This window comes from Nothoprocta perdicaria, unplaced genomic scaffold (assembly GCF_003342845.1).
Source record: "Nothoprocta perdicaria isolate Ctin4 unplaced genomic scaffold, notPer1 scaffold_0, whole genome shotgun sequence".
Lineage (NCBI taxonomy): Eukaryota > Metazoa > Chordata > Aves > Tinamiformes > Tinamidae > Nothoprocta > Nothoprocta perdicaria.
The window spans coordinates 10,938,854-10,965,560 of NW_020454092.1; the positions used below are offsets into that span (position 1 = coordinate 10,938,854).

At 47.9% G+C, this 26,707-nt stretch overlaps 2 protein-coding genes across 4 annotated transcripts in view; one reads left to right on the plus strand and one right to left on the minus strand.

Moving 5' to 3' along the window:
- The first annotated feature begins 1 nt into the window (after window position 1).
- UMPS (uridine monophosphate synthetase) lies at window positions 2-8,856 on the plus strand. 2 transcript variants are annotated; one of them, XR_003251720.1, is made up of 7 exons: window positions 2-151; window positions 718-871; window positions 2,354-3,022; window positions 3,667-3,842; window positions 4,372-4,486; window positions 5,257-5,961; window positions 8,504-8,856. XR_003251720.1 is itself a non-coding variant. In XM_026054368.1 (6 exons), exons 1-6 carry the CDS (start codon window positions 2-4, stop codon window positions 5,430-5,432), a joined length of 1,440 nt encoding a protein of 479 aa, XP_025910153.1. In that variant the 3' UTR covers window positions 5,433-6,093. The 2 variants fall into 2 exon arrangements, 1 of the variants encoding a protein (XP_025910153.1); XM_026054368.1 differs by lacking the exon at window positions 8,504-8,856 and having other exon boundaries at window positions 5,257-6,093.
- A 3,093-nt stretch (window positions 8,857-11,949) lies between these two features.
- The window catches only part of ITGB5 (integrin subunit beta 5), a 63,370-nt gene continuing 48,612 nt past the window's right edge, over window positions 11,950-26,707 (minus strand). For both annotated transcript variants that reach the window (XM_026054386.1, XM_026054378.1), the window contains exons 10-14: window positions 19,675-19,897; window positions 18,979-19,082; window positions 14,687-14,803; window positions 12,970-13,136; window positions 11,950-12,399 (exon numbers count right to left, since the gene is read on the minus strand). In XM_026054386.1, coding sequence (XP_025910171.1) covers window positions 12,304-12,399; window positions 12,970-13,136; window positions 14,687-14,803; window positions 18,979-19,082; window positions 19,675-19,897 — 707 coding nt within the window. In that variant the 3' untranslated portion in view covers window positions 11,950-12,303. The remainder of the gene's footprint in view (window positions 12,400-12,969; window positions 13,137-14,686; window positions 14,804-18,978; window positions 19,083-19,674; window positions 19,898-26,707) is intronic.

The window sequence follows — 26,707 nt, forward strand, 5'->3', positions numbered from 1 at the left end:
GATGGCGGCGGGCGGCGCGGCGGGGCTCGCGGCGCCGCTGCTCGCGGCGGGCGCCCTGCGCCTCGGCACCTTCGTGCTCAAGAGCGGCCTCGTCTCGCCCGTCTACGTCGATCTGCGCGTTATCGTCTCGCACCCGCCGCTGCTCACGCAGGTGCGCGCCTCCCCTGCCCGGCCACGTTTGAGATTATTATTATTATTAATAATAATCTATTTATTTATTCATTATCGGAGTTGAGCGGTGCCCCGACTGTAGCCCGGGGCTCGAACTGTGTTAAAAGTAGGAATCTGTGGCGAGCCTAACCCGAAAAATGAGGATTGAGTTTTAACTTTTTAATGCGCATATTTGTGAATTTATTACAGCTTTGGGGAAAATAACGTTTGCTCGAGCTGCTCTTTGTGATAGTAGAAGGGCAGGACACTGCTTATTTTCAGTAAATAATGTCTAGTAGTAGTTCAAAGACAAAAACAAAACCCACAAAAAAACTATAAGTTTTGCAGAAGAGTTTTAGGGGTTGCTTGTGTTTAACAGTACCCGTGAGCTCTTAAGAGTTAATAGTAGTGATTTGCTAAGGACAAAACTGCTAGATGCTTTGTTTGGAGACAGCTGCTATCAAATAATACAAAAGACTTTCTTTTTCCCATACGTTGGCATTGCTTCCGTGGGTAGTATTTGCTTAGGAACGACCTGATCGTATTTTTAAGCGCTGTTTTTCCCAGGTCGCAGATCTCCTGTTCCAGACAGCCCAAGATGCCGGTGTCAGGTTCGGCTCCGTGTGCGGGGTCCCGTACACGGCGCTGCCCTTGGCCACCATCATCTGCTCCAAGCAGCACATCCCCATGCTCATACGGCGGAAGGAAGCAAAAGACTATGGTAAAGCCTCCGAGTCATGAATTTCTCTTCTTGTGGTCACTCTTGCTTGTGAAATGGCTTCATATATTCACTGTTCTTATGTGATGTGCAGCATCTTTATTTCAGTTTAATACTCCTGCTCCAGTTGAGAAACAAAGTCCCTTTCTAATCCTTTTCCCCCAAAATGTGCTTCCTGAAGCATCCCAGCCTTTTAAAACGCTTCCAGTTGGTCGCTTGAATCCTGCTGTACTAGTTAAGGTGACTCTTGATGTTTTTTGTTAAACAAACTCCAGCAATGTCTCTTTCCTTGGCAATGTCACYGTGGTCCTGGGTCACTGGCCTCTCCCAGAAACAGTGGTACACACTCAGATACTGCAGTGTGTTGAGAGACTGGGTAAGACTATGTCTTACTGACCAGTAAGACTATATCTTGCTTTTATTGGGGTATATTCTGTAGTCAGAGGGACAGGAGGGACAGAATGAGAGGCAGTCTGGCCTCTACCAAGTGATCCTTTGCTTTTGGGGGAGGGAATGGTGGAGAAGGCTCAAGAACCTCCTGGAGCAGCTGGAGATCGCCTCGTGTGCCGAGTCCATACTGCCCTGATCAGACTGTTCCTGGGTGTTTGTCAAAACTAAATGGTGCTCCTCGGTAGTGCCATCCCATGTGCCAGGCAGGAAAAATTCTCTTTTTATGCAAGACATGTTAACTAACAGCAGTTAGCTGCCTGGCACAAGGTTTCCAGTTTCGCATGGATTCTGGAATGGGTAAAACTGCATATGCACAAACTCTCTGGTCTGTCACAGCCTAAAGGGGCTGAGCAGCTYGCTCCTTGTGGCTGCTCTCTGCCCTTCCTGGGCAGAAGGGTCCCTTTTGTTGGTGTCCCCTGGGAGGCCATTCATGGACTTGTGCCTATTGTCCCCTATTGTTTGGRGCTCTTCTGTTTCTAGCTGTTCTGACAGACATTAAGTAGAGATGAAAGCTGGTAGGAAATAAATGTCAAACTGAAGAGCAGCAATAACTTTGTAAAAGAGTTTGTAAATARTGGAACTGGAGACAATATGTGTTCTGAGCATTGGATCCATAGTAATGAAAATTGATATTCTATTGGCACGTCGTTCAAAGATTACTTTAATATGTGCAATTAATTACGTGTCAGTTTTGTTAACAGAACGTAATTTCTGGAAATAAAATGTACTTTCTCCTATGGAAGAAGTAACAGTGTTTGTGAAATTCATTGCAATCTGTGACTGAGCTGTACTTAGTACTGTGATACTTAGTATCAACTAATCACTAAAGAAATTACTTCTCCATAATAACAGGGAATGTGGGATTCTTATTACCTCAAAATCCAGTTCCATTGTTCACTACAGTATATACTTCCGTGCAGAACAAATCTCATCTTTAAGCTAGGGTGGCAATGTAGAGATTTCTTTTGTTGCTCAGTTTTTTGGAGTCTTTTAACCTTTCCTGATTTAGAGAGGTGTGTGTCTTTTATTTTAAAGGTACGAAGCGGCTGGTGGAGGGCACCATTAACCCGGGAGAAACYTGCTTGATCATTGAAGACGTGGTGACGAGCGGATCTAGCGTGCTGGAAACTGCAGAGGTCCTTCGGAAAGAAGGGCTCCAAGTCACCGATGCCATCGTGCTGTTGGACAGGGAGCAGGGTGGGAAGGCCAGGCTGGAAGAACACGGAATTCACTTGCACTCGGTGTGCACCTTGTCTGGGGTGTTGGAGGTTCTCCAGCAGCAGGGAGAAGTGGATGCCCACACGGTTGAAAAGGTGAAGAAATTCATTCAGGAGAACACATTTGAGCCAGCTGCTCCAAATGGTCCTGCCCCCRTGAAGAGACCGTGTAACGAGCTGAGCTTCCGCACCCGGGCCGAGCTCCCCGGCGTGCATCCCGTCGCCGCCAGGCTCCTCCTGCTCATGGAGAAGAAGCAGAGCAACCTGTGCCTCTCGGCCGACGTCACCGACTGCAGGGAGCTGCTGCGGGTGGCCGCCAGCCTCGGCCCCAGCATCTGCATCCTGAAGACTCACGTAGACATCCTCAGTGATTTTAGCCAGGAGGTGGTGAAGGAGCTGAGAGTGCTGGCAGACCGGCATGAATTCTTGATTTTTGAAGACAGGAAATTTGCAGACATTGGGAACACGGTGAAACATCAATATGAAGGTGATTACCACCAACCTTGAGTTACTGTAACGTTGTTACCCGGCTGTTTATCTGTGGCTCTGGAGCAGGTTGCCAGGAGATGATGGCATCTCCATCCTTGGAGCAACTGGAGGGGACGAGGCCTTGAGCACCCTGACCTAGCTTTGAAGTTGACCCTGCTGTGATTCTGTGGCCTCCAGAGGCCCTTTCCAACCTAAACCTTTTTAGGAATATGTGACTGTGCTCAGTAAGTACTTCTGAGTGGTGGTTTCCTGTGAGGAGTGCAGTGTGGCTGTTGAGGCAGTTTGCTGCTCTTTGCACGTGTGCTTACTAGAGCTCTCATTCCATATGGCATGTGCAGCTTTGGCTTTTCTGATCCACGTGGTCCTCATGTGGTCTCGAAAGGCAACACCTATAACAGCGAGTTTTGAGGTCACCATAAATGTTGCAAGGCCGAATACCCAGGTGTTTGTGAAAAATAAAACTGAAAGATTATCATTTTTGGTTGAGCAGCTGTCAGGATTGTTTGATGACTGAACTAACTTCAATAGTAAACATACCTTTTAAAATGTGCAAAATGTAATGTGCTGCTTATTTGACTTACTTATGTTTCCCATTAATGTGTTTGTGACACTCAGCCTGTCTCTTGCTGTGTCTTTTCTCAGGTGGTGTTTTCAAGATAGCGTCTTGGTCAGATATGGTTAATGCTCACGTGGTTCCAGGCTCGGGAGTTGTGAGAGGCCTGAAGGAAGTGGGGCTTCCTTTGCAGCGAGGCTGCCTCCTCATTGCTGAGATGAGTTCCCAAGGGTCCCTCGCCTCTGGTGACTACACAAAGGCTGCAGTAAGTGGGGAGTTTTACTTGAGGTTAAAATCTTAGAAATTCCCCTGTCAGAGCATTTTATATATGCTCCTAAAATTTGCGTTTTCTGGGGTCTGTTCAGCTCTACTTATTGTAATGCTTCTTTGTGTGGAGGCTCAAGAATCTCAGTGTGGTGGTTAAAAGTTACACCTGCAGCTTAATGGTGTAAATGTAGTATCTATGGAGAATACACCACAAATTCCAGTGAACARGCTAAGCTTCCTTGTTGGCCCTTGTTCTTTGGTAGCAAATTATCATTAGTGTAAATCTTGTCCATAACTTAGAAGCAAATCTAATGTTTCTATTGCTATCTGCAAGCACAGCAAAATCATGGAAATCAATTAGAGGTCGGTCAGATCTGGCTTATGTAGGTAAAGTGAGAACTTGCTAGTCCAAGTGTTTTGTTGCTGTTTTGCACAGCTTAATGTGTAAACAGTTGGAGCAGGAAGAGATTGCAGGTCAAACTTACTTTTAGGTGTGTGATTTGTAATGATTTTCTTACCATTTTTAGGTGCAGATGGCTGAAGAAAACTCYGACTTTGTTTTTGGATTCATTTCTGGATCAAGAGTTAGTAAAAGACCAGAGTTTCTTCACTTAACTCCAGGGGTGCAGATGCAAGCTGGAGGTAACTTTCTCTGAAACATTTACAGTCTGATCATGAATGGTGTAAGCCTGTAGCCTGCAGTGAAAATGTGACGTCTGAAGAAGGTAGAGTTGTTGGTTCTCCAGCAGGAGGAGTCCGTTTGCCTTWTCCCTTAATTAGCTTTTGTGTTTCTGGGTATATGGATCCCTTTCCTGGGAATTCTGAGAGGGAGCCAGCACACTAAGCAGCTTCTTTGTTAGATCTGCCTGTGCTACCATCTATATGTATCCCAGAATACAGTCCTGTTCAAAATGTGTTCAGGTTAGATGTAGAACTACTGAGGAGGAGTAGAAAAAATATTGAGAAATATCTGTTTATCTGTTGATTCTAGTGTAGATTCAGTATCAAAGGATTGAAAGTTTTGCACTAAATAAACTCACTGAACCAGTGGAGGGAGATGCCTTTCCCTGCACCATTTTATTCTTAGGAAAACAGAAGTGAAATTACAAGCTTTTACTTGAATGTTTGGGCTTGGGCCTRCTTTAAGAAGACTAGAGACTTACCAGTGTTTTTGAGGGGTTCTTCCATATTTTGTTATTTCTAAATCATAAAGGAGGAGGACTTCCTGAGTCAAATTTTATCTGTATAGGAAGTTGTGTTTTGTTTTATTTGGAGACACAGTTTCTAGTTGTTTCTGTGGATGTTTGGAGGAGATCTGAAGCAACATACCTGCTCTCTGTTCAAGCCTCTCTTTAAAAGTTTTCGGTAGATTTAACTTTGTACGAATTAGAAAAATGGTCTGTCTTTTTCAGGTGATGACCTCGGACAGAAGTACCTAACTCCAAAAGAAGTTATCAGTGAGAAGGGGTCAGACATCATTATTGTGGGACGTGGCATCTTGTCTGCCTCCGACCGCCTCCAAGAAGCAGAGAAGTACAGAAAGGTGGCATGGGAGAGTTACTTAAGCAGGCTTGGTGTTCATGTGTAAGATTGAATTAAGGTCATTTTTTTTTCCAATGAATAAGCAAAGCTCAAGCAGGAGTCAAGATGGAGCTAAAGCCATCATGAGACTTTTTTTCCCAATTAAATACATCAACACGTGGTGTTGTCAGTAGAAAACCATGTCTTTTCAGAAAAACCTCTTGCTGACTGTTACTTTTATTGGGCGTGCACACAGGCAAAATGAACTTTGCCATGACTGTTTTTTAGTGTTTGAATATATGAAACCAAAACTTGATGCCAGTTTTTAGCCTAATTGCTTTTCTCTGGTGAAAAATGTTGAAAGAAAACACTCCGATGGGTGCTTGCCTTGCTATTACTGCTCTTTGTTTCTTTTTTTTTCATCCTTGTATTCCTTCTGGGTGAGGAAACAATATTTTACTATTCTCAGTAAACTTCACCTGCAGGACTCACTGCTCAACAATGTCATTTCCAACAAGCTGAATCAGTCTGAATCCCACACCGTGAAGCTGTTGCTTAATAAACATGTTTGCTGCTGTTTTCCATCAGTTGAATATGTAAGTCTTTGTGTGCCAATGTGAAATCCTGATAACTTTCAGAACAAGGACATGATAAAATAAGTCATTCTGTGTGTTTTTGCCTGCAGGAATTACTCATGATTCTGCTTAAGGTCTGCTCTGGCAAAAGTTTTGCAGTTCTTAGTTAATGTTCACTTAACTCAGCAGAGCTTTTGACRTGTTCCTCTAATGAGAAACAAAAATGTACTTTCTGTTGCTTGACCCTGTGTGAAAAATAACTGGAATACTTCCTGGAATTATGTTACGTTCTTGGATTATGAAGAAGGGGAGCTAGAGAAATTACATATATGATGAGTTTTGATTAAAAGGGATGGGATCATCTTGGGTATATCCAGTATGTGTGTGTTGGAAAACAGCTTGAGTTTTCATTGCTGTCACAAAAAAAAAAAAAATGTGAGGAATATAAATATTTCTAGCCTATTGTTTTTTTCTGTGCTGATACAAAGTAGTACATGAAGCTGAATCCCTTTTAATATACACATAGTTATCTAACAGAAAAGAAATAGGGCTCGAGTTTGTGGGCTTTACCTTTATGTTTCCTGTATTCATGACCAGCTCCATTGGCAGTCAGACTTAKGAAACATAGGACTGAAAAATTTCCTAGCTCTCTGGGCACGTTGCAGGTAACAGCATTATAATCCTTTCATGTTTTATGTTCTTCAGAAGTATTTCCACTAAACTTGGTGGCTATGTTTTATGGGGCTCAAAAGCTGGTATGAAAGAATATTGGGATCCAAAAATATTGGGGATTTTGCACAGCATGGCTTACTTCAGGGAGCTCTTTCCATGGGAGATGAAGGCTCTTTAACCTTCTTTCCCTGCTGGAACTTGATGAGTGCCTTGGGCAGCCTGTGCAGCTAAACTGCAATGCTCTGGCTCACAATATTGCACATCAATAGTTCAGATGTTTCTCTCCTTTCAAATGATCAGAGGATTTAGAATTTGTGTATTATCTCATCTTGATTATCTGATAGCCTCGAGAYTTGCAGCAAAAACCAGACTTTATCACTTAAACTCCTGTGCAGAAAACTGCTTTTTCCAGCAGAGGGGGCTGAGACTATGCACAATAACTGCACAGCTCTTCTATGGTTAATACTTTCCGCTGATAATACCAGTGCTAAATGTGCTTAAGATGCCCGTTTGTCTGGTTTTCAGCTAATTATCTCCTTCTACTCCTAATTTAAATCTTTATAGTTTACCAGATATCTGCTTCAGATTGGGCTCCAGTCCCGCCTGTTGTAATGGGGTTACTGGAATTGCAGCACAGAGCTTTGTGAATTTAGTATTTTCCACCAACTGTGCTAAATTTCATTAAGCTTGTCACAGATTTAAACAACCGAAACCCTGATTAGAATCTTTGAGCTAATTTGTTTGGCTTTTATCTAAAAAGTTTGTATCTCAGCGAACTTTTTGGAGAGGTTGGTACAGKCTAACCCCCAGTCTCTTTAGAAAACCTTTGCCCGACTTTCTTTATGAAACAAGTTCCAAGGAACACCTTCAGAAACTTGCTTTCACAATTCTTCATTATGCACTCCAGCAAATTTTACAGAAAGTGCTGTTTTTTGGTGCTTCAGCTGGCACTCATGTCACAAACAGTAGCACAAAAGCAGATCTGTGTGCACACTTGTGTCAGAACAACTGTGATAAACAAGTGTGTGTCCTTTCTTTGAGGCACCTGAAAATGATAAAAATCCATTTCAAATTAAGGCCAAATGTTAATTTCCTTGCTCGCCTCTGCTGCTCCCATGCAGAGCCTGGTCCCGGCTGTTGGTCCTGCTTCTAACATGGGAACTAGGTCACAATTTACAAAACTCATTTGCATCACAATATGTGAAACTGGAAAAGTCCTGCAGTTCGGTCTGATGAGATTGYAGCCTGGGACAGAGGCACGGGGCTATATCCACATTTGCTGCTTGCAATGTGACCTATATTATCTGGCAACTACATATCGATATGAAATTATTATCCTTAATCCATTCTGCAATACTGTTTGTGACGCAGTGAAAGGAAATGACACTTTTCTAGTGAAATTGCAGTCAAATACTGTCCGTGCTTGTGACAAAGGGGGATTGAGCTGCTGCTATTTCTGAGCAGGTCCTAGTGGAGACTGCATGGGAGAACTGCACGAGTGGGAAGCATAAAGGGGTGGCTTTGGAGATGAGTCTGGGAAGTGCCTGTACCTGGTGGCCCAAGGAGAAGTGTTTGGATCAGCCTAATGTCATAAGCACAGGGCTTTTTCCAGGCTCAAAATTCTTGCAGAAACACTTGATCACTCGGATGCAAGTTGTAATTCAGTGACAGCTTTAAAATTTTTATCCTTAAAAATGGTTTGTGCGTCACAGCATCAACATTGTTTTCCTAGCCAGTAGTTGGTGGGTTATGTTGTTATTCCCATAGCCTATTCTATGAAAAGTTAACCAAGACCTAATTCCAAAAAATTACTGAATTACATTCCTTTGTTTGTACTTGGACAGCACATTGCTATGAGTTTTCTAGCAAGTAACACAAACATTGTGTTCAGGAAACAGATTGGACCAAAGGAATGTGAAAACACCCAGGGGAAGACGTTTCTTTCCAGTGAGGAGTTTCGGAGGTGGTTGACGCAGGACTGTTGTGTTTTGGAAGCCTCGGACATGGCCTGGAGAACAGACAGGGCTGGACACTTGGTTTGGAAGGAGCCACGGCGACAAGTGCAGCTGCGTCTTCTAACTTTGCAACAAACTGAAACTCCGTGTGGAGGCTCTTGGAGCTTCAGCTTTTCTTCTCCTGGCAGATTTTCACCATCTGGGACCAGTGACCCTACCTGTGTGCCCAGTCTGGCCCTGTCCTCGCTCTTGGTTCTCCGTTTCTGCGTGAGCTGCATCCTGCTCTGAGCTTCTCCTCCTGCTATCCAGAGTCAGGCTGTGAAAACACCGGGCTGTACGTGGAGACCAGTCAATACAGAGGCAACAGGGGAAGCTCCTGCAAGGCTTGGAATAAAGGGCTTGCTCAGGACATGTCTCCTGAGCAGTGATGGAGAGGAGAGCCTCAGACCGACTGATTGTATGGCCCATAGGGACTGCGATAGAGGAGGAGCTAGAGCAGTTCTGTTGTATTTCTATGGAAGAAACAACAGTAGCTTCACAAAAGATGTTTTCAAAAACCAGAACTGCTTGGATGGGGAAACTCTTTTCCGTTGCCTGCAGCTGATCATTTCTGCTGTGCTGAGAGGTGCCACTTCTAGAGCTGAGTTCTCGGTTCAGAGGACACCAGTGGGCCTGGGGAAAGGGACGGGATGAATCAGAGCTGCTTTGTGCCATTGCTTTGTGTTTTTTGCAGGCCGGCAGTGAGGACGAGGCAGAGGAAGAGCAGCAGGATGAGTGTTGTCGGGCCAGCGAGGCCAGGCCCGGCGGCAGCAGCCCCGGCCGCGCCGCGGGAGCCGCGGGGCTGATGTTGCAACGGCCCCCGGATTCCAGCCCGGCCAGGCAAGCGCTGACATTTTTCCGTCACATGTGACCCGCTGGTGCTTTCTGCTCCAGCTTCMGTTCAGGAATGCGGGCTGCGGTCGAGCTGCGTGCGTTTGGAGACACACAAATACTGCYGCTGACTGAAATGCCCCGTTCCCATGACTGAGCTTGGCACTTACTCCACCAATGGTGAAGGCACATTTGCTTACACAGTAAAGACACAGTGAAGCCTACTCATTCTCAGTATCACTTCCTTATTTTTTTCCTTTTCTCATAGATGAAAACTTGTGGAAAAGCTAAACTCGGTGGGGAGGGGCAGAGCTCATAAAAATCCAAAGTGATTTCTTTTGTTTCTTTTTTGAAGGTTTTTGAAGCAGCCGCTGCGRCAGAGCAGCCCTGGGCCCACATGAACTGCCCAGGGCATTGCTCCCTCCGTTCCTTTGGATGCTCCCATGGCCTTGGCCACGGCAGCAGGTCCCTCTCTGCTCACAGCAGCCATCCCCGTTTCCTCCCCCGTGCTGGAGTCACCCTGTGCCTTTCTGGCAGTCTCCGTTGTGGGCAACCTTTGCTCTTCACATCATTACCCAGCTACTGCAGCAAGATTTACGTGTGTGTTTTGTTTTTGTGCTGTTTTACACTGATTTTTTTTTCACAGTTCTTTTGGTTTAAGGCTGCTTTATCCCCTTAGAGCGGGGTGAGGGGGTTTGCACTCAGGTCTTTCAAATTACATCTTTTGATCCTTTACTTTCCTTCTCTTCCCTTTCTCTACCAAGCAACCCCTTAGCACTGAATTAAATTTTAGCCTCCTCACGCTGCTTTATTGACTTTCTCTCAACAGTAAGCTCGTGCTGGGAAATGCCACAGCTTAGAGGTAATCTGTAAAAGAAAGGGGGGAAGAAGGGCACGCTGGCTGTGCCTTTCCTTTCTGAAGGCAAAGGAAGAAAGCAAATGGATTTGTTTTGTTTTTTAAGCTATTTGCTCCCATACAGCTTCATATTTTCCTTGGAAGGGCAAAGCTATAGTCACACTATTTGCTTTTTAGTTTGGCAAAGCTGGGTTTTTTTAGATCTTTCTGCACCCTCCTTTCCCCTGTGACACAACCTGGTATGACACAGCCCTGTGTTGAACATGGCACTGCACTGAGTCAAACCCTGCAAAGGGTAATGAGTAAAGGGCAGTGAGTAAAACGCTGTTACCAAACTGCTGCTGACCGTCGTTTATGATAATTATTCCCGAATGGTTGGTATATTTTCATTCATGACAGCAATGAAATGCACCTTGCTGCAATGGCAAGATGGGGATGCAGGTTTTGCCTCGGGGACGGGTGCTCCRTGGCTCCATGAGTGCCGATTCCCAAGTCTTTGGTGTGTGGTGCAGTAGGAGCAGGTGAATGGAGCACRAGTGAGGACAGGCTTTGCTCCAGGCACTTGTTTCCAGGCTCCGTGTGCCCTCCTCCTCCCTCCCAACCTTGGTAGTCGTCCAAAGGTTCTGGAACGTCGGCCTGACTTAGGAAACCACGCCAGGACAATATTTCATTTATTTGGTCTTTTTATAGAGCAACTAATCAGTTTGGACGCTGAGCATACACTGAGGGGAAAAAGCTCACCAAAAACTTGTTCCTTGCTATTTTTAGTACAATTTCTTGTGTYCCTCAGCTCTGCTGAGGTGGGGGGAGGGGGACAGTAAACATCTCCAAGGAGAGCTGTTTATGGTGAGCAAATAAGAGCTCCTGTTTATAGAGGCAAAAACAAATAAAAAATGCGTGAGGATGGGCCCGTGGCCATTCGCCAGCAGGCAGAGCGAGTCAAAACRAGGAGCCCTGTTTGGTTTTGCTCTTTTCCTGGCGGTTTCTGTGAGTCGAGAAGCACRGGGCCGGTCCGGGGTAAAGCGGGAGCCGGGCAGAGCAGCCTGGGCAGAAAGCAAACAGTCCGGGCTGGGAGCAGGGCCGCCCCGAGCTTCAGCCCGCTCCTCACGCCTGTTTTTGTTAAACGCTGCACAGGGAGGCTCTGCTTGTCCTGCACGCAGCCGCCTCGTGCAGTAACCCCCTCGCTCAGGAGCGCTGCTCCCAAGCGCCCGGCAAACAGGGCTAACATTTTCCCAGGCTCCAGCYGCTGTTTCCCTTGGGTCTCCCTCAAAATTCCCCTTGTGCTGGAGGAACGCGGGAGCAGCAGGACGCGAGCGCCTTGAGGCGAGTGCCGCCCTTGGTCAACACGTCCGGCCTCCCGCTGCGGCTCCCGGGTTGATGGGAAGCCTCTGTGTAAATAGAGGGCAGCACCTCTTAACACTTCCAAGGGCTTGGCAAAGACACCATGGGCTGTACTCACAGCATCATATATGCACAATAGTTTTATTTTGTTTTTATATAAAAAAAATCCTAAAGAGTGCAGAACTCCTGTATCCTATTTTTTTTTTTACACAAATGCTTCCAACACCTTTCTTTTGTTTGTTTTTCTGTGTTTTTTTTTTTTTTTTCTTTTAAGCTAATTTCCCCCTAACGACTTGCAATGGCACGGGTTCCCCTGATTTTGGCCTAGTCCCCCTTTCTAACGGGATATGTCTAAAGCTGCGATATGGCACTTGGTTCACTTAGCCGGCAGGTTCCGTACGCCCAGGACGCCGGGGACCGCGGTGCTGCCCTGCTCGGAGTCCATGAGCACGGGCAGCGAGGCCGCCTTGGCGTCCGCGTGTCCCAGATCGTCCATCACACTCCTCAGCCCTTCCTCCTTACTGTGCAAACAACAGGCTTCTGTCACCGATTAGCCCTGCTTTAAGGTGTTTTTTTTTTTTTCCCCCCCCGAAGAGGATTCCATCTTCAAGTCAGGAAGCAGCAATAGTCAAGCAACTGCCCACAGCAGCCCCACGTGCTGAGGCCTGATCAGTCAACGGTACCGTTATACGACTTGCTGAGCTTGTTGAACGTGAAGTCTAAGCTGTGTGTCGAGATAGGCTTTCGGTAGAGAGGATTGGATGCCTTTGGGGAAATAAAAGCGGACAAAAAAAAGAACAAAAGTGAGAAGAAAACTGGGCCGTGACCGAAGCATGTGTAATGTCCCCAGTGCAATCAGTTTGGAGTTAATGCCGTGTTGCTTTGACTGAAACCTGCTCCTCAGATCCTGAAGCAGTGTCACAGACGCGCAGGAGCTGCAGGGCCAGGTCAGTCCTGGTCTAGCGCGTGTCTTTAGTCCTGCCTGCACGTGCAAAGCGAGGCCCTGCAGGGCTGAGCACCCCTGTTTAAACAGGGAGCCTTACAGCTTGCGTTTCCCCGATAGGCTCACCGCTTCCAACCGACCACCCCCAACAAGCACCAACGTTTTCTAAATACCTTCTTCCCACACATCTGAGCACACAACCCGCCTCGCTCAGTGCAGCAGCAGCCCCAGTGCGTCCTGCAGTGCTGCCAGCACCTTCCTTCACCCCTCCAACACAGGTGGAAAAACCAGCAATGCTGGGAGCAAGGGGCAGCCTCTGGAACAGGATAAGGTGCCCACAGCCCTTCCCTGTGGTCACCGAGCCGCCTTGCTCCCTGCAAAGCCCCGCTCACCATTTCGTATCTGGCTCGCGAGCGCTCACTCTGGAACCTGGCGAACTCGCGCCGGTCGTGGATGGTGACGAGCAGCTTCCAGACAGCCAGCAGCACGATGCCGATGAGCAGGATGCTGCCGCCCACCACCAGCAGGATGGTCAGCACGTCGGGCGCGGAGCCGCACTCTGCGGAGGAGCGGGAGAAAGAAAAACGGCGCTCGTGGGGATGCACCTCGCGGATTGGGATCCAAGCAAAGCCTTGGATGGGAGCCACGGCTCAAGGGGCCTCAGGGCAGCGCGAGCAAGAGTGACTAAATTAATAAACAAAAACACAACGGTCCCCCCCCGAAATAGAAGCAACATCTGAAAGCCAAAAGCAAGCTCCCCTGGCCAGATGGAGGGCGAAGGAAAACTCCTCAGTGAGGCCGGTAGGTCCAGGCTTTCCCACTGTGGATGAGCCCAGCCCCAAGCCCACCTGAAGCCTGTTCTAGTACAGGGCAGCTCCTCAGCCAGCACACATGGGGACGGCCTAAAATTAGCYGTGTGCCTGCAGCAAAATGTATTTCAGCTACCGGTTCCCACTGACATGGAGACATGTGACTACTGGACACCTTAAATAAGCGTATTAACCGCCAGCTAATCAGCTGCTCTTTCAGTGACATGTAAGCTGCTGCACAAATGATAAAATGTGCAAGCTCTTAAGGCTGTCCCATTCCGGCCTGTGTCTCGGAAGACCAGAGCAGCTACTGCTGGGCGCTGGCCAGCTCAGTTTGCGATGCCACAGGGGCTTTTCTTTGGGAATCTGCACTGCACGTGACTAAAATACTATGGAGCGCACAGGCTGGGAAGCGCAGCCGTGCCAGGGAACAGGAGCAGAGCAGGGAAAGGCACCCGGAGGGGTCCCAGGCTCTTCCTAACAGCTGGTATTTAAGGACTGATAGCACCAGGGGTCCTGTGCCCCGCTTTTTGCTGAGGGTGGATGTTATTTAAGAATYAGTTATTTAAGAATTCAGAGTCGCTCTGAATTTCATCATCCTGCCCTGGCATAAAGCACTGGAGCCATTTGGTAGCAATGCTGGAGACTCAGGTGCAAATGTTGCTCTCAGTTAGACGCTTTTTCTTTTTAAATGTGTGTGTGTGTGTGTATATATATATATATATATATATATTTTTTTTTTGTGTGTGTGTGTGTGTGTGTGAGTGAGAGAGAGAGAGAGAGAGAGTATATACATATATCGATACACACACACACACACATAGACACATATATGTATATATTTATATATACACACACACATACATATTTATATACATATATACATGTATATATTTATATACATATGTGTGTGTGTATATATATACACACACACACACACACACACACACCACATATATATATATGGTGGATATATATATATATGTGTGTGTGTGTATATATATGTGTGTGTGTGTGTGTGTGTGTGTGTGTGTGTGTGTGTGTATGTGTGTGTGTATATATATATATATATGTGTGTGTGTGTGTGTGTGTGTGTGTGTGTGTGTGTGTGTGTGTATATAGATATATATATACACACACACACACACACACACGAAGTTGGGAGCATCTGGGCCAGGGTCCCGGCCCTGTAAAACGCCTCATTCTTAAACCTCTCATGTCGCTGGCTCCCGCGCGGCAGCCCCGTCCCCTCCGGCGAGGCCGCGAGCGCTGCCGAACGCAGCAGGGCGGGAGGGCCGACCTGGCTCCCTGAGCACGGTGAGGTTGGACTTCCCGCTGGGCAGCTCCCAGTAGGTGAACTTCATGACGCAGTCGTTGACCGGGTAGGCRCACAGGACCGCGCTCTGCTCGTCCGTTCCTGCAAGGAGAGCAAGGGCCCTGCTGAGCRCCCGGACACCCCACGGAGCAGCGTCCCTGCCCCTGGGAAGGCCCTGCTCCATCATCCGTGGGTTCGGCCGCACGCCTGGCCCTGTTTTCTGGAGCCCTGTAGCTCTGAGATCTGTGGATTCCTTTAGGGGCTTCCTGCTGTACATGTGGTGCACATTACGGACCGGCTCCAGCGGCTCGGGAGCACCGATGAAGGGGAGGAGGGAAAAAACATGGAATTGCCACCACGGGGCTTGGTTCTGCACCTCCACCTGGAGCCTCCGCAGGAAGACCTGCCTACGAACGACCCTGCATAGATTTAGGTGACTTTAGAGGGGAAAATAAACAAACCAAAACCAAACAATCCAGAAAGGAGTTGACAGAAGTGCCCAAGAGAGGCTTTGAGGTGCTCTCCGCAAGCTGAGCCGTGGTCACTCTGGATGTCGGGAATGGAGGAACACGGATCAAAACGAGACCTTGGAAATCAGCACAGAGTCATAAAGATTTCTGTGGAAATCCGGCTGGTCAGAGCCAAGGGCTGAGCGCCAGGGCCGCCCGGCACCACGGCAAGGCCGAAGCCGCCYCTGGAACATGTGGAGACCTGCAGAAGAGCGCGGCTCCACGCCAGGCATTTAGCCACCTGCGGTGACGATGACGCTGCCTCCTTCCTCCCCAGAAGCTAAGCTCAGCTATGCAGCCAGCGTGGTGCTCACACCTCCGTGTGAGAAACCCAGCACCCTGCTGGGCTGGCCTAGGTGTGAACAGCCTGTGGATGTGCTCAGCTGCACAAAAACACCCTGGGTTTGCTGGCCACGCGTGCTGAGGTAACTGGTCCTCCAGTTCGATCATCTGCAATGCCTGAAGGACAKCATGAATAATAACACAGCAATGTCCAGGCTGGCTCTTCAGGAAAATCTGGCACTTAACAGATGCAGCGCAAAGACAAGCAATGCTATGCATGTACGCACTTTTCCTCCACACAAATCTATGTTGGAAATAAATACCATTTTCTTCTTTGCTAAACAGCTTGAAGTTTGGAAAGTGATGAGCCCCAATCTGCCCTCTGAGGAGAGCCGTGAGTGAAAGGTGGATGGGGATGTTATCAGAAGCACAATCCATCTCCGGCCTGCATTCCAGCCGAGCCAAACGGCTTCAGCTCCGGAAATAACTAAGGAGTTTATTTTTAAAGGATGAGATAGAAGAGGAAAAGGGGGAGGGGAGGGAAGGAAGCGGGAGGAAGGGAGTGGTTTGTGGGAAGATGTGCACATGGGGCAGTTGCGAGAAAGGAGAATCCTTGATTCCCTTTTGGAAAAACATGAGTGCTAAGTAGATGATGTGGCTGCTTTGATCACTAAAAGGTGCTTCTGCAGAAATRCCATTTCACAGAAGCCATTAAGAAGCTTCAATAAGAAGTGGCATTTTGAGGTTTGCTGAGAGAGCAATAACTCCAGTGATGATTTCAGCAGCTTCCTTACCCTGACACAGCACATGGGCCCTCTTTTACGCTGAAGGCAGATGGTAAGAAACAGATGGGCAGCAACTTAAGGCATGCMAAGCAGTTCTGCAAGGGCACATCTCCTTGTGGCCAGGGATTTTCAAATGAGTAAGAGATTTCGGCACCCGGGGMCTAAGGACTGACAAAAAACTGACCTTGGTTTAAGCACCTGGAAACTGCTTCCCACAGCTTTCCTTGTCAGTGGTATCTGCAAACGTCCATCACATTGACAAATGTCTGTATTAATGACTGCTGCTATTTCAGCCCCTTATCCCTCTCCCTTCTGTTTGTCTTTGCTCTCGATCCCTTTGAGCTGCTTTCGAATATTGTCCAGCGGTGGGAGCCCAGCTGCCTTGGCACCTCTGACAGGCCCTGGGGCACTCCTGCTGTACCCAGACCTCGAGGGGCTGCTTCTGCCTTGTGCTCTGCCTTCTCTGGCAGAGCAAAGTGTTAATTATAACTTAAACACACACAAAACTGCCACGTTTCTGGTCTCACACGCTCCTGTACATTGACAGCAGTGAATTTTGGTTTCTCCAAGACCAGCCAGTTTCATTCCCATTCTTTCACTATTATTCTGCTAATACATATGGTGGTTACGGGCTCGACAGTAATGATTTCCATGGGYGTTCACTGGGTTTCAGAGCTCACACGTCCCCAGAGAGGGGAGTGATGGATGCACTGAGCTCTGGGGCCCTGCGAAACGTGTGCTCYGAGCAGGCTCACACCAACGCTGGTCTTTTCACACTCCTCTCACGTCATAGAGCACTGTCTGGAGCCATCAAGCCTGGCAATTTAATACTGCAAAAGTGAAGGAAATCCTGCAGAACATAACACGAGTCACACAAACCTTCCCAAAGGCACAGCTCTGGCCCTCGAGCCCAAAGGCAGCTGCCTCTGCTTCACAAAGCTTTGATGCACCAGCTGCTTCACACCCAGAGCCAAAACAGAGCTCGGCAGCTTCCAGGACATGTTCCTTGTAGCCTGATATTTAAACGAGTCCCACCACCCATTCCTGGGACAGCACAGACCTAAGTGTCCCAGCTACAGGCAGCAAATATCCACGTCCTACTGTCCAGTAGAATTTTTTAACATGATACATAAAATAAAAGTGCTTTGGCTGAGTCTTTCCAAGAAGCCTTCATTCCCTGAGCACCTTCTAACATTTCTTCTCAAATGYTTTGTTTTAGCACAGCCTTCAGCAGCCCTGATCTCCAAGGTGCTGAGTACTCCGAGCTCCCAAGAGCTCAGCGCTTCCCAGAACCTACTGCAGGACTTCAAAAGCATGAGCTTGATTCCCTCCAGAGCCCTAATCCAGAAAGTGGCTGCATTTCTCAGTGAAAGCCATGGGGGAGCTGGCAAACCACRAGGCAGCCTGACCTCCCAGGGTGCGGGCAGCACGGAGCTGGCTCTGCCTGCTGCAATAGCTGGGCACGAGAGCGGAGCACTAGCCCTTCTGACACAGACACCAGCCCAGCTATCGGAGAGGAGCTTCCTGCAAGAGGCGTCGCTGAGGCTTGGGGCAGGGTTGGGATTAGAGCTGTCACAGTTTGGTTCCCTCTACCCCTTCAAATAGCACACAGGGACTCCCCAGATGGGGCCTGGGAGGAAGGAGGAGAAAGACACGTCATCTGCTGGGGCAAGCACATGTGGGGTGACCTCTAGAAGAGMGGAGCTTGATGAAGATGATTTTTCAACCGAAGGAAATTTTTCTCACTAAAGGAAAACTCATCATCTCACCATGCGTTTTGCTTCCTCTTACAAGCTTACTCCTTCCAAGAAGCCTAGATGTATTCTCAGAAAGTTTGGAGAACACATTTTGGGGGGGATGTTGTGTGCTTTTGCACACCCTCACGGTTTGTCTACTCTTTCCATCTGCTCTCATGCCATTCTCTTTGCTCCTTGCAGCAGCAACTGCACCAGAGCAGCATCACAATGTGTTGCCACAAGGTGAAGGGACTTTGTTCCTTATCTCGGCCATGCAGGCAAATATCTTAGCAATATGATGCCGCTTAGAATAAGTCCTTTTAGAACTTGAGTATTTTTTTTTTTTTTTAGTATAAAAGATTTGTCTGATTGTAAACATCTCAAATCAGTGATCTTGATAACTTGGAGAGGGAATTATTGGTATTCTAAATATGCAAATGTTATTGAAGTCACCTCCTGCACACACAGGGAGGTGTCACACTACCATGGTGAAAGATTTCCTTGAACTCTGGGAGAAGAGTTAAGGGCTGTCACTTTTCTGCAAGTTTTTCCTTCTCACTAGGCTGTTGCAAGGATCTGCATCCTGGAAGACCAGCCTGGAAGCTGATTTCATGCTGCCCTCTCTCTCAAATGGAAATTTGCACCTATAGAGGGAGGCAAGAGCASAGGCTCTTGAAAGACAAGGAAGCAGCACATATCAGGACATCARATTTTAACTACTAAGATGTTAATTCAGGAGATTAGAACCCCATCAGCTTTCACGCAGAACATCAACAGCAAATACATTGTAAGGACTTACATGTGAAATATAATAGAAAGAATAGGTTGTCCTACATCTGTAGCTATAGGCTTACCCACTATAGTTTCTAAAGGCAGGGTGCTACTTGAGTCTTTCTTTAAAAATGCGTATTTATCTGGTTAAGATACACTCCCTGCCTCCTGCACTTCTGCTGCTGTGTACTTACTGAGAACATCCACGGGTGTGATGATCTCATCCTTGCAGTGCTTTTGGCAGGTTTGGTTATCAGCCAGTCTTCCTGAGTTAAACAGCTTGCATTCAATGCAGTCCCTTCAAAAAGAGGCACAGAGGGGAAGATTTAGCATCTTTCGAAGCCCATATGCCACCTTGCCACCTACCCCATTTCTGAAAGGGRATCTTGATGTGTTAGTTGTGAGTTTGTAAGACGCTTGTACCACAAACGAGAGAAACKTTGTGGCCAACCATGTCCAACCATCTCCATCTCATCCAAGGATGACTTTCCTTCGGGGGTAGATTCAATTGCAGATTCTCTGGTGGGTTTTGGCCTGCAACTCAGAGAAATCTGGGCCCAAAAATGGACTGAGTGAAGCAGGACTCGGGGTGCAGAGGACAAAGGAGTTGCCCTCCTTTCCTCCAAAATAGGAGAGTACTGGGAATGAGAGGGGACATGGGTCATCGTGAGGGCTTGAGGAGCAATGCTTGCAGCTTTGTGGTGTGCACAGCCAGGCACAAGATGCTCACGGCAGGTGAGTCCTTTTCTTGGGATGCTCCCAGATTTCAGGGGAGCCTAGGAAGGACCCACAACCAATTTAACACAGATGAAATAGCCAGAAAGGCTTCAAGAAACGAAACCTCCCCCTCCTCCCAGCGACAATCCCCTCCCAAAGACTGCCGCGAGTACCTTTTAGTGCTACAGACCCCCGGGCAGGTGGGACATTTCTCACAGGTCTCCCCAAAGGCCCCCGGCTCGGTGCACTGGCATTTCCCGCAGACGCAGTTGCCCCGGCCGCTGCACATCTGGCCGTCGGTGGAAAGGCAGCCGGCGGTCTCCGTGGAGCAGTTGCAGTTGTCCCCGATGTAGCCAGCGTGGCACTTGCACTCGCCGCAGTGACATTCCCCGTGGCCTGCAAGACACCAAGTACTGCAAAATGACCTCKCCTAAGTAAGCTAGTGAGGAATAACTGTTTTGTAAGTTCATAAATATAAGTTTTAACTGTGCCATAAAGCCCTACGCTGGCCCAGCCATGATTAGCACCTGCACGGTCTGGCTGAGATATCAAGCTGAGATATCAGAGTCTGCCTGAAACACATTGATCTCTGATTTCAACCCCTGCAGATGATGGGTCCCTAGCATCACTCCTTTCCATTGTGCCATTTTGCACCCTTCTCGTTTGCACTGATTCAGAGCTCAACGTTGCCAAGCAAACACGGAGGGCAGCTCCAGGGAGCAGGTTTCAGTAGCTCGCTGTTACGAGACGTTCCTAACCGCAGAGTAAATACTGGGTACATCTGCTTCCTTGTGCACAGCGCTGTGCAAGGCAGTTCACACCTCCGCCCAACATGTTTCTGCTGCTCAGTGCAGCTTCATGAACTGCCCCAGGGCCACTCGTGTGCCAGCATGAAGCCTCGGCTGAGCCTGGAGGCATCTGTGCCCTGGGTAGCACCRTCATTTCCACTGTTACTTGCAGCAGCAAAGATATTAAATTAATTTAAAGTTGTGAATGGCTACAAAAGAAATTTTATTGTTTCTGCAGCATTTAGGTTTATTCTTTGCTCCAGGTCAGTAAAGCTTTACTRCTTTGCTTCACAGCTGGCTAAGGATGCATTGGTTAATGCAGCTGGGCAGGCTCTGCAAACAGCCTCAGAACAGCAGTGCACATCCACAGCCACTCGCAGTCACCACAAACAGAGAAAAAACCTGCCCTGACAGTCCCTGAAAACAGAAGGGACAGAGAATGGACAACACAGCAGCTCATCTGTTGATTTCCCCCACTGAATACCAACAAAGTTCACCCAGTGAATACCAACAAAGGGTTTACGGCAGCAGCTTTCAAAATACTGCTTTTCAAGCCTGGTGGACATGGCTCAGGAGCAGAGCAATCAGCAGGCAGACACTTCAGGGCACCCAAGGCAATGGTGATGTGACCATATGACTCACTGCGCGTAGCTAGCAGGCGCTGGACAGGAGACACAACACCCAGGCTGTGGTCATTTTCCTGCTACGTCTCATTATTTTCCCAGCAGAGCTGCAGTGTCAATAAACAGAGCAGCTGAGCCAGGCTTCCTGCCTGGCCACCTCCAGCCCACGTCGCTTGGCCAACGCTGTCTTGATCAGAGCTTTGCAGATCCCGAGCTTGGAGGATTCCTGATTATTCAAATGCTAGAGAAGAGGGGGCTCTTGATAGTGCTTCTGTGGTTCCTTCCTAAAAGTTATTCTCTTCTTTATATATAGAGAAAACAAGATGGGAATGGAATAGTGCTCCCTTGCCACGTGAGCTTGCTGTGAAAATAAACACGCCAGCCCATGCGGTGGTCTGGCTTCAGCACTGGGAGCTGCTTCACTTACCGAGACAGCTTCATTCAGGCTATTACAAACACACAAACCCTCCCACTTTGGGGAATTGGGGAATAGCGTACGTGAGAGGCTGACAACAGCAAAGCTCRGAGCAGGCAAGAGATGCACGTGGCTTTCCACACACAGTTGTGTCCCCTTAGTGACAGWTTACACTGGGGCCTGGGGGCCTCACGTCACCTGTGTGGTTTGAACCTACAGCTTGGCAGCAAAATAGCTATGARATTGACTATATGATAAGGTCCTCCCTACCCTGCTTCTCCATCAGCTTCACTTAAGAAGTACTTCTTAGAGGGTGCTATAAAAAAAAGAAAAAAAAAAAGTTTGCTCTATCTTTCTTTCTATCTATCTGTCTGTCTGTCTCTTGTGTCCGCGTGGACCTCTGCATCCCATCCAGCATCATTCTGGATCCCAGGTCCAGCTGAACTTTCTCCAGGAAGCACCTGAAGACCAGTCACWGCACCCCAGCCCCAAGCAGCGCAGGTGGCCTGGCTATGAGCCCTGCAGGTTTGTGAATAAGCTCTCCAAGAGCTCCAGATGAACGAAGAAAGCGGCTCAGTAAAGGCACTTAGTCCTCGAGCGATGCATCCCCTTGCAGCTGTGGGGTTTAGTGACAGCCTAAGGGAGCCAACAGGCCTAAAGGCTTTCAATTACTGGAAGTGCAGTGGCTGCCTGCCGAGCATCTGGTTTCAGAAAGGCATCAATCAGCTCCCTGGAAATAATGCACGGATTCTTCCTTGGTTAGTCCCTAGGAGCAGGGATGCTGTTGAACACGTAGTTTATAGAGCTGAACGGTTTGTGTACAAGGCTCATCAACAACCTAATTACAGCTCAGCTTTCCCACTGGGAACAGCATTAAGTTCCTCAGACAAGATAAATTACATACATGCTCCTTTCATCGACACAAAACCTCTGATATCTCTGGCTCTTTCGTAGCTTCAAGTCTACCAGAGAGACTGTGCATTATAACCCTATATCCCTTGCCAAAAGTCATGGGAACACCTCCTGCTTTACTAAGCATCCCATTTGTCTCCGCACATCCCAAGATGCCCTCCTATGGGCTCTTTTGTGTTGCTATCATTTGCTTTGGATGCCGCTTGCAGACTCAAACAGCGYGAGGTCGACGGGGTTATGTTTACATGCTCTCTAAAGGTGACCTCCTTCCTTGCCTACTGCTGATGCCGATTACAAATCCGCCCCTGTTTGCTTGCACAAGGGCACAGCCGGTGCTGTGTCTCCGTGCGTGTGGCATTCAGCAAGTGTGATCACACTTGTGCTGGAGCTTTGAGGGCCAAGGGCACCGAGCCAATTCCCCCTCTTCTGCAGCACTGCACAAGGGCACAGGGAGAGTGTCCATTTCAATCACAAGAAAACCCAGCACAAGGTATGAATCCACTGGAAATCCTTCTCTGGAAGTTTTATTGCTCATGAAATGGTTTAGAAGCAGCTGGTGCCAGGTCAGTGTACTAGGTTAGAAAGTGTGTGCATCCATTCCAGCGTCTGGCACACTGTGGATCGATTGGTGGAGAGGGTTTGGAACAACTGCCCCAGGGAAGGGACAGAGCAATTTCCAAAAAATCCATGCTTTTCAAACACTGGCATTGGAAAATTTTAAAGCCACYATCTTAAACTAAATATGTCTCATTATTAAGGAAGGGATGAAGAGAAAGGATGAAGAGAAAGCTGTTATATATGAAATAGATAACAAGAAGGGGTGAAATTTAAAGACATACCCAGATATGTACGCTGCCTTGGCCAAAACAGTGCAATAAGTCACTGGGACAACAAGAGTGGCTATTTCCATGTTGAGCTTTAGTGACACATCAGCCGAGATGTTACCAACTTCACCACCTACACTGTCCTGTGAGAGCAGTCATGCTTGCAAGTGCAGGGAGCTCCAGTCCTCTTCTGCACAAGACTGGAAGACTGCAGAAGAGTGGAGAAACACGGCTAAAAGGGAATCACTTATTTCTCATAAGGGCATTARAAATGTCGATCTGCTTCTCATTACCCACCTGGAACAGCAGCGATGGGGATTCACACCATGCCCTTGCTCAGGACACCATTACTGACACACTGTGATAGCAGCACCAAGATAATTTGCAGGTCACAGCAAAGCTTTCAGTGGTGGTGACCTGTAGCTGAAGTCTGCAGCACAGAGAGTGCATCACAGTAGTGTGGATTATAGCCCCTCTCATGCCAATCATTTGGGTTGGCGTGTGCTCTGCTGGTGCACGAGGCTGCAGGAACACGCGGAGGGGGCAGCACGGAGCAGCGGTGCTACTGGGTGCTCCAGCTCCCAAACYGCGTGTGGATCTCCGTGTCGGAGCCCCCTTGGAGGAGCTTCCTGCACTGGGCATCTAGAGCCAAGTCCCTGTTGCTGCTCTGCCCGGGACCGCGGCGAGCAGGAAGGAGCCCAAGGTGAACGCATCACATCAGAGACCACGATCCGTGTGGGAGGAGGCGCACGTGGATCTTCACCAGGGCCTCCACCCCAGGCACCGAACTGGCTCTCAACATCGTTTCCCTCCGCTTCAGATTTGCACCTTTCTGACAGACAGAACAGCCAAGCAGTGCCAGTTTCTGCACTGTTAGCAAGGTTCTTATGGCAGTGTTTTTCTTAAAGCTCCTTATTTTTGAGGAACACACCATCATATAAAAATACCAGTTTCCATTCGAAAGAAAAAAAAATCCTCCTGGTTTTTATGGATGGGGAGGAAAAGTTTGAAAACTCCCTCCCTCTACAACACTCCACTTTCTTCTCCTGCTCTGCAAGGCTCCAGGACTGGCAGGAAAATCAAACGGATGCACTTTAGATGCAAGGAAAAAYTCCTCTTGATTTTTAAGCCTTTCTGTTTTTGCTTCTGAGGCACTACCATCACAGAGGGTTCAAGGGTTCAAGGGAAGGGAAGATCGTATTTCATTCTTTTTGCATTAAATCAAGTGACCTATTTTTGTGCCGCYGTCCTAAGGCTCCCCTCCAGGGTTCGGACCATCAAAACTCTACACACTTGTTTTTGCCATTTTGGTTACTTGAATGGCTAGTCTGGAAAAGCCACAACAAAACACACACATTAAAGAAAGGGAATATAGCTGATGAAGAGGAGTAAGCTGTGGCAGGCAGTTAACCAGTTCCCCAGCCCCATSTCTTCAGCCAGGGTCTGGCAGCCCCGAGCCCCTGTCTCCCACCCAGAGAGACCCATGGCAGAGGCCACGTGTCCTTTGTGTCCTCTGAGGATGAACATACCAGGATCAGCTGCTTAGAAAGGACAGAGCGCTCACGACCTGGAGTAGGGTTTTTGGATCTCCCTGGCCCATTTTTCAGCGTATCTGATGTCCGTCCACAGCAGTGCAGGAGAAAAATATTCCTCTGAGGCTCTGGGAACAGCACATTTTGAGTGGGAGGAAGAAGGGTAGCGGAAGAAGCTTTGAACGCTTGGAAAACTTGAACCTTTTTGCTTGGAAAAGGGCTATGGTTAGAAACGCTGCCTGCTCAGGCAAATAAATCATCCCGCTTCCCACTAATCCCTTTCCATGAGTCAAGTTTAAGCCACGAGCTCGATGTCTGTGTGTACACAGCACAGGTCCGGCCACGCGCAGTGCAGAGCAGATAATGTTGGGTTGGGGCTGCCGGCTGCTTCAGCACCCTCCAAAACCTTGGGAGGGCTCAGGATTTTTAAAACTCAGTTTTAAGACTCCRTTTTAAAGTTTTAAACTTCAGGCAGTTTTAAGAAGCAGGGATGGTCTTAGCGTTCGTTCCCCTGAGGTCTGGCAAGGACAAAGTGGAAGGCAGGCTGGTAGGAGCATCCCAGCCAACTCCTGAAGACTAAAGAGCATAACAGCTCTGTTGTTAACCTAAGGTTATTACATAAGCAAACACAAAAAAAAGGACAAACGTCAATGGTCCAAGTTTTCTGTGTAAATTGAAACATATCCACTAACCRTCTCTGTTTATACCAGGAAGGAACTTGTCCAAATTCATGTAGCCGAAAACAATACTGAAACAGCCAAACGCTAGAAAGATATTATTATAAACTAAATAACTAAATGTTGCTTTTATATCCATTAATTATACCCGAGACTATGGCTCCATGCATCGTGCCACTGCATTGATTTCAGTGGGTTGCTGTACCACAGCACATATGTGCTTGGCTAAGCATAGATGAGGTTTTAAAGAAACCTTTATTTCGACTCCAACATTAGTTGAGTTCACCAGCTCTGTCATGGAAAATAAATTATGCCAGAAATGCAGACTAAGTGAACCAAAGGTGAAGGACGAAATCCCTGCCTGAGCTGTTGGATCAGCCGCTGGTGCCACAAGCCAGGTCACTAATTGCACGTTGTTGTCACCATCCCACAAGCTGCAGCACCRCAATATCAAACCAAATCAAACCAAAATAAAACAAACAAACAAAAAACCTGCACTTCAAACCTCTCTTCCAGCTCATCTATGACTTGGGAACTTTTAGGTTAAATGAAAACTATGCAGGAAAAAAAAATAGGCTTTAGAAAGTGCTATCTCACAAAGGCAGTTGAAACTTCTCTCAGGCAGGAGGATTTCCCGCGGCAGGTCTAGCCAGCCCTTTCTCATTTTCATCCTCCGTSCTGTGGAAGCAGAGCTGAAATGCAGTCACGAGATATGGCTGATGATACATCAGAAAGCCAAAACAGGCAGCTAGGAGTCATTTCCTGAAGGAGATCTAAAGCTGCACTTCTTAAAATAAAGCCCACTTTTTTTTTTCCTGTTTTAAGTAAGTTCAACACTCCACAAATCTCTTGACTTCTGCTTACATTAGTGTCTCAGCTGAGCCTCTTCCACGTGGCCTTTTGGATGGATGTGCAGAGCTGGGAATTGGAGCTCTGCGGTCCTACTGCTAACTCTGCTACTGGAGATGGACTGGGCGATAYCGGGCGGTCGCTGCTGCCAAAGCCTCCGGGAGAGCAAGCACCTAATCCCAAGGGCTGGACACTGGGAAGGGTGCTCTGGTCCCCCTTGAGTTATGAGCCTAAATGTTTTCACTTGGCTCTTCCAAATACCATGAAATGCCCATGGGTCCATAGCAGGAGCTTCTCCCCCTGTCTCCTTGCCCAGGTCTACTTGCAGTACGTACTTATTTATCCTTGAGCTTTAGCCACGATGGAAGCCCCGAGGGACTCAGAAGGAYGAGCAATTGGGGACATATGGTGAACACCCGGCTATATGAAACAYAGGAAAAGGGACTCCATGAAAATCTGGAGCACTGCATCCCTTTCACCAACATGGTGCCTCCAGGAAGGCCGAGCAGCTTCTCCCTGCCTGGGTGGATACGAGCTGGGGAGCCCTGGCACTGGTCAGCAGCGCCAGAGCTTGCTCAGGCACACA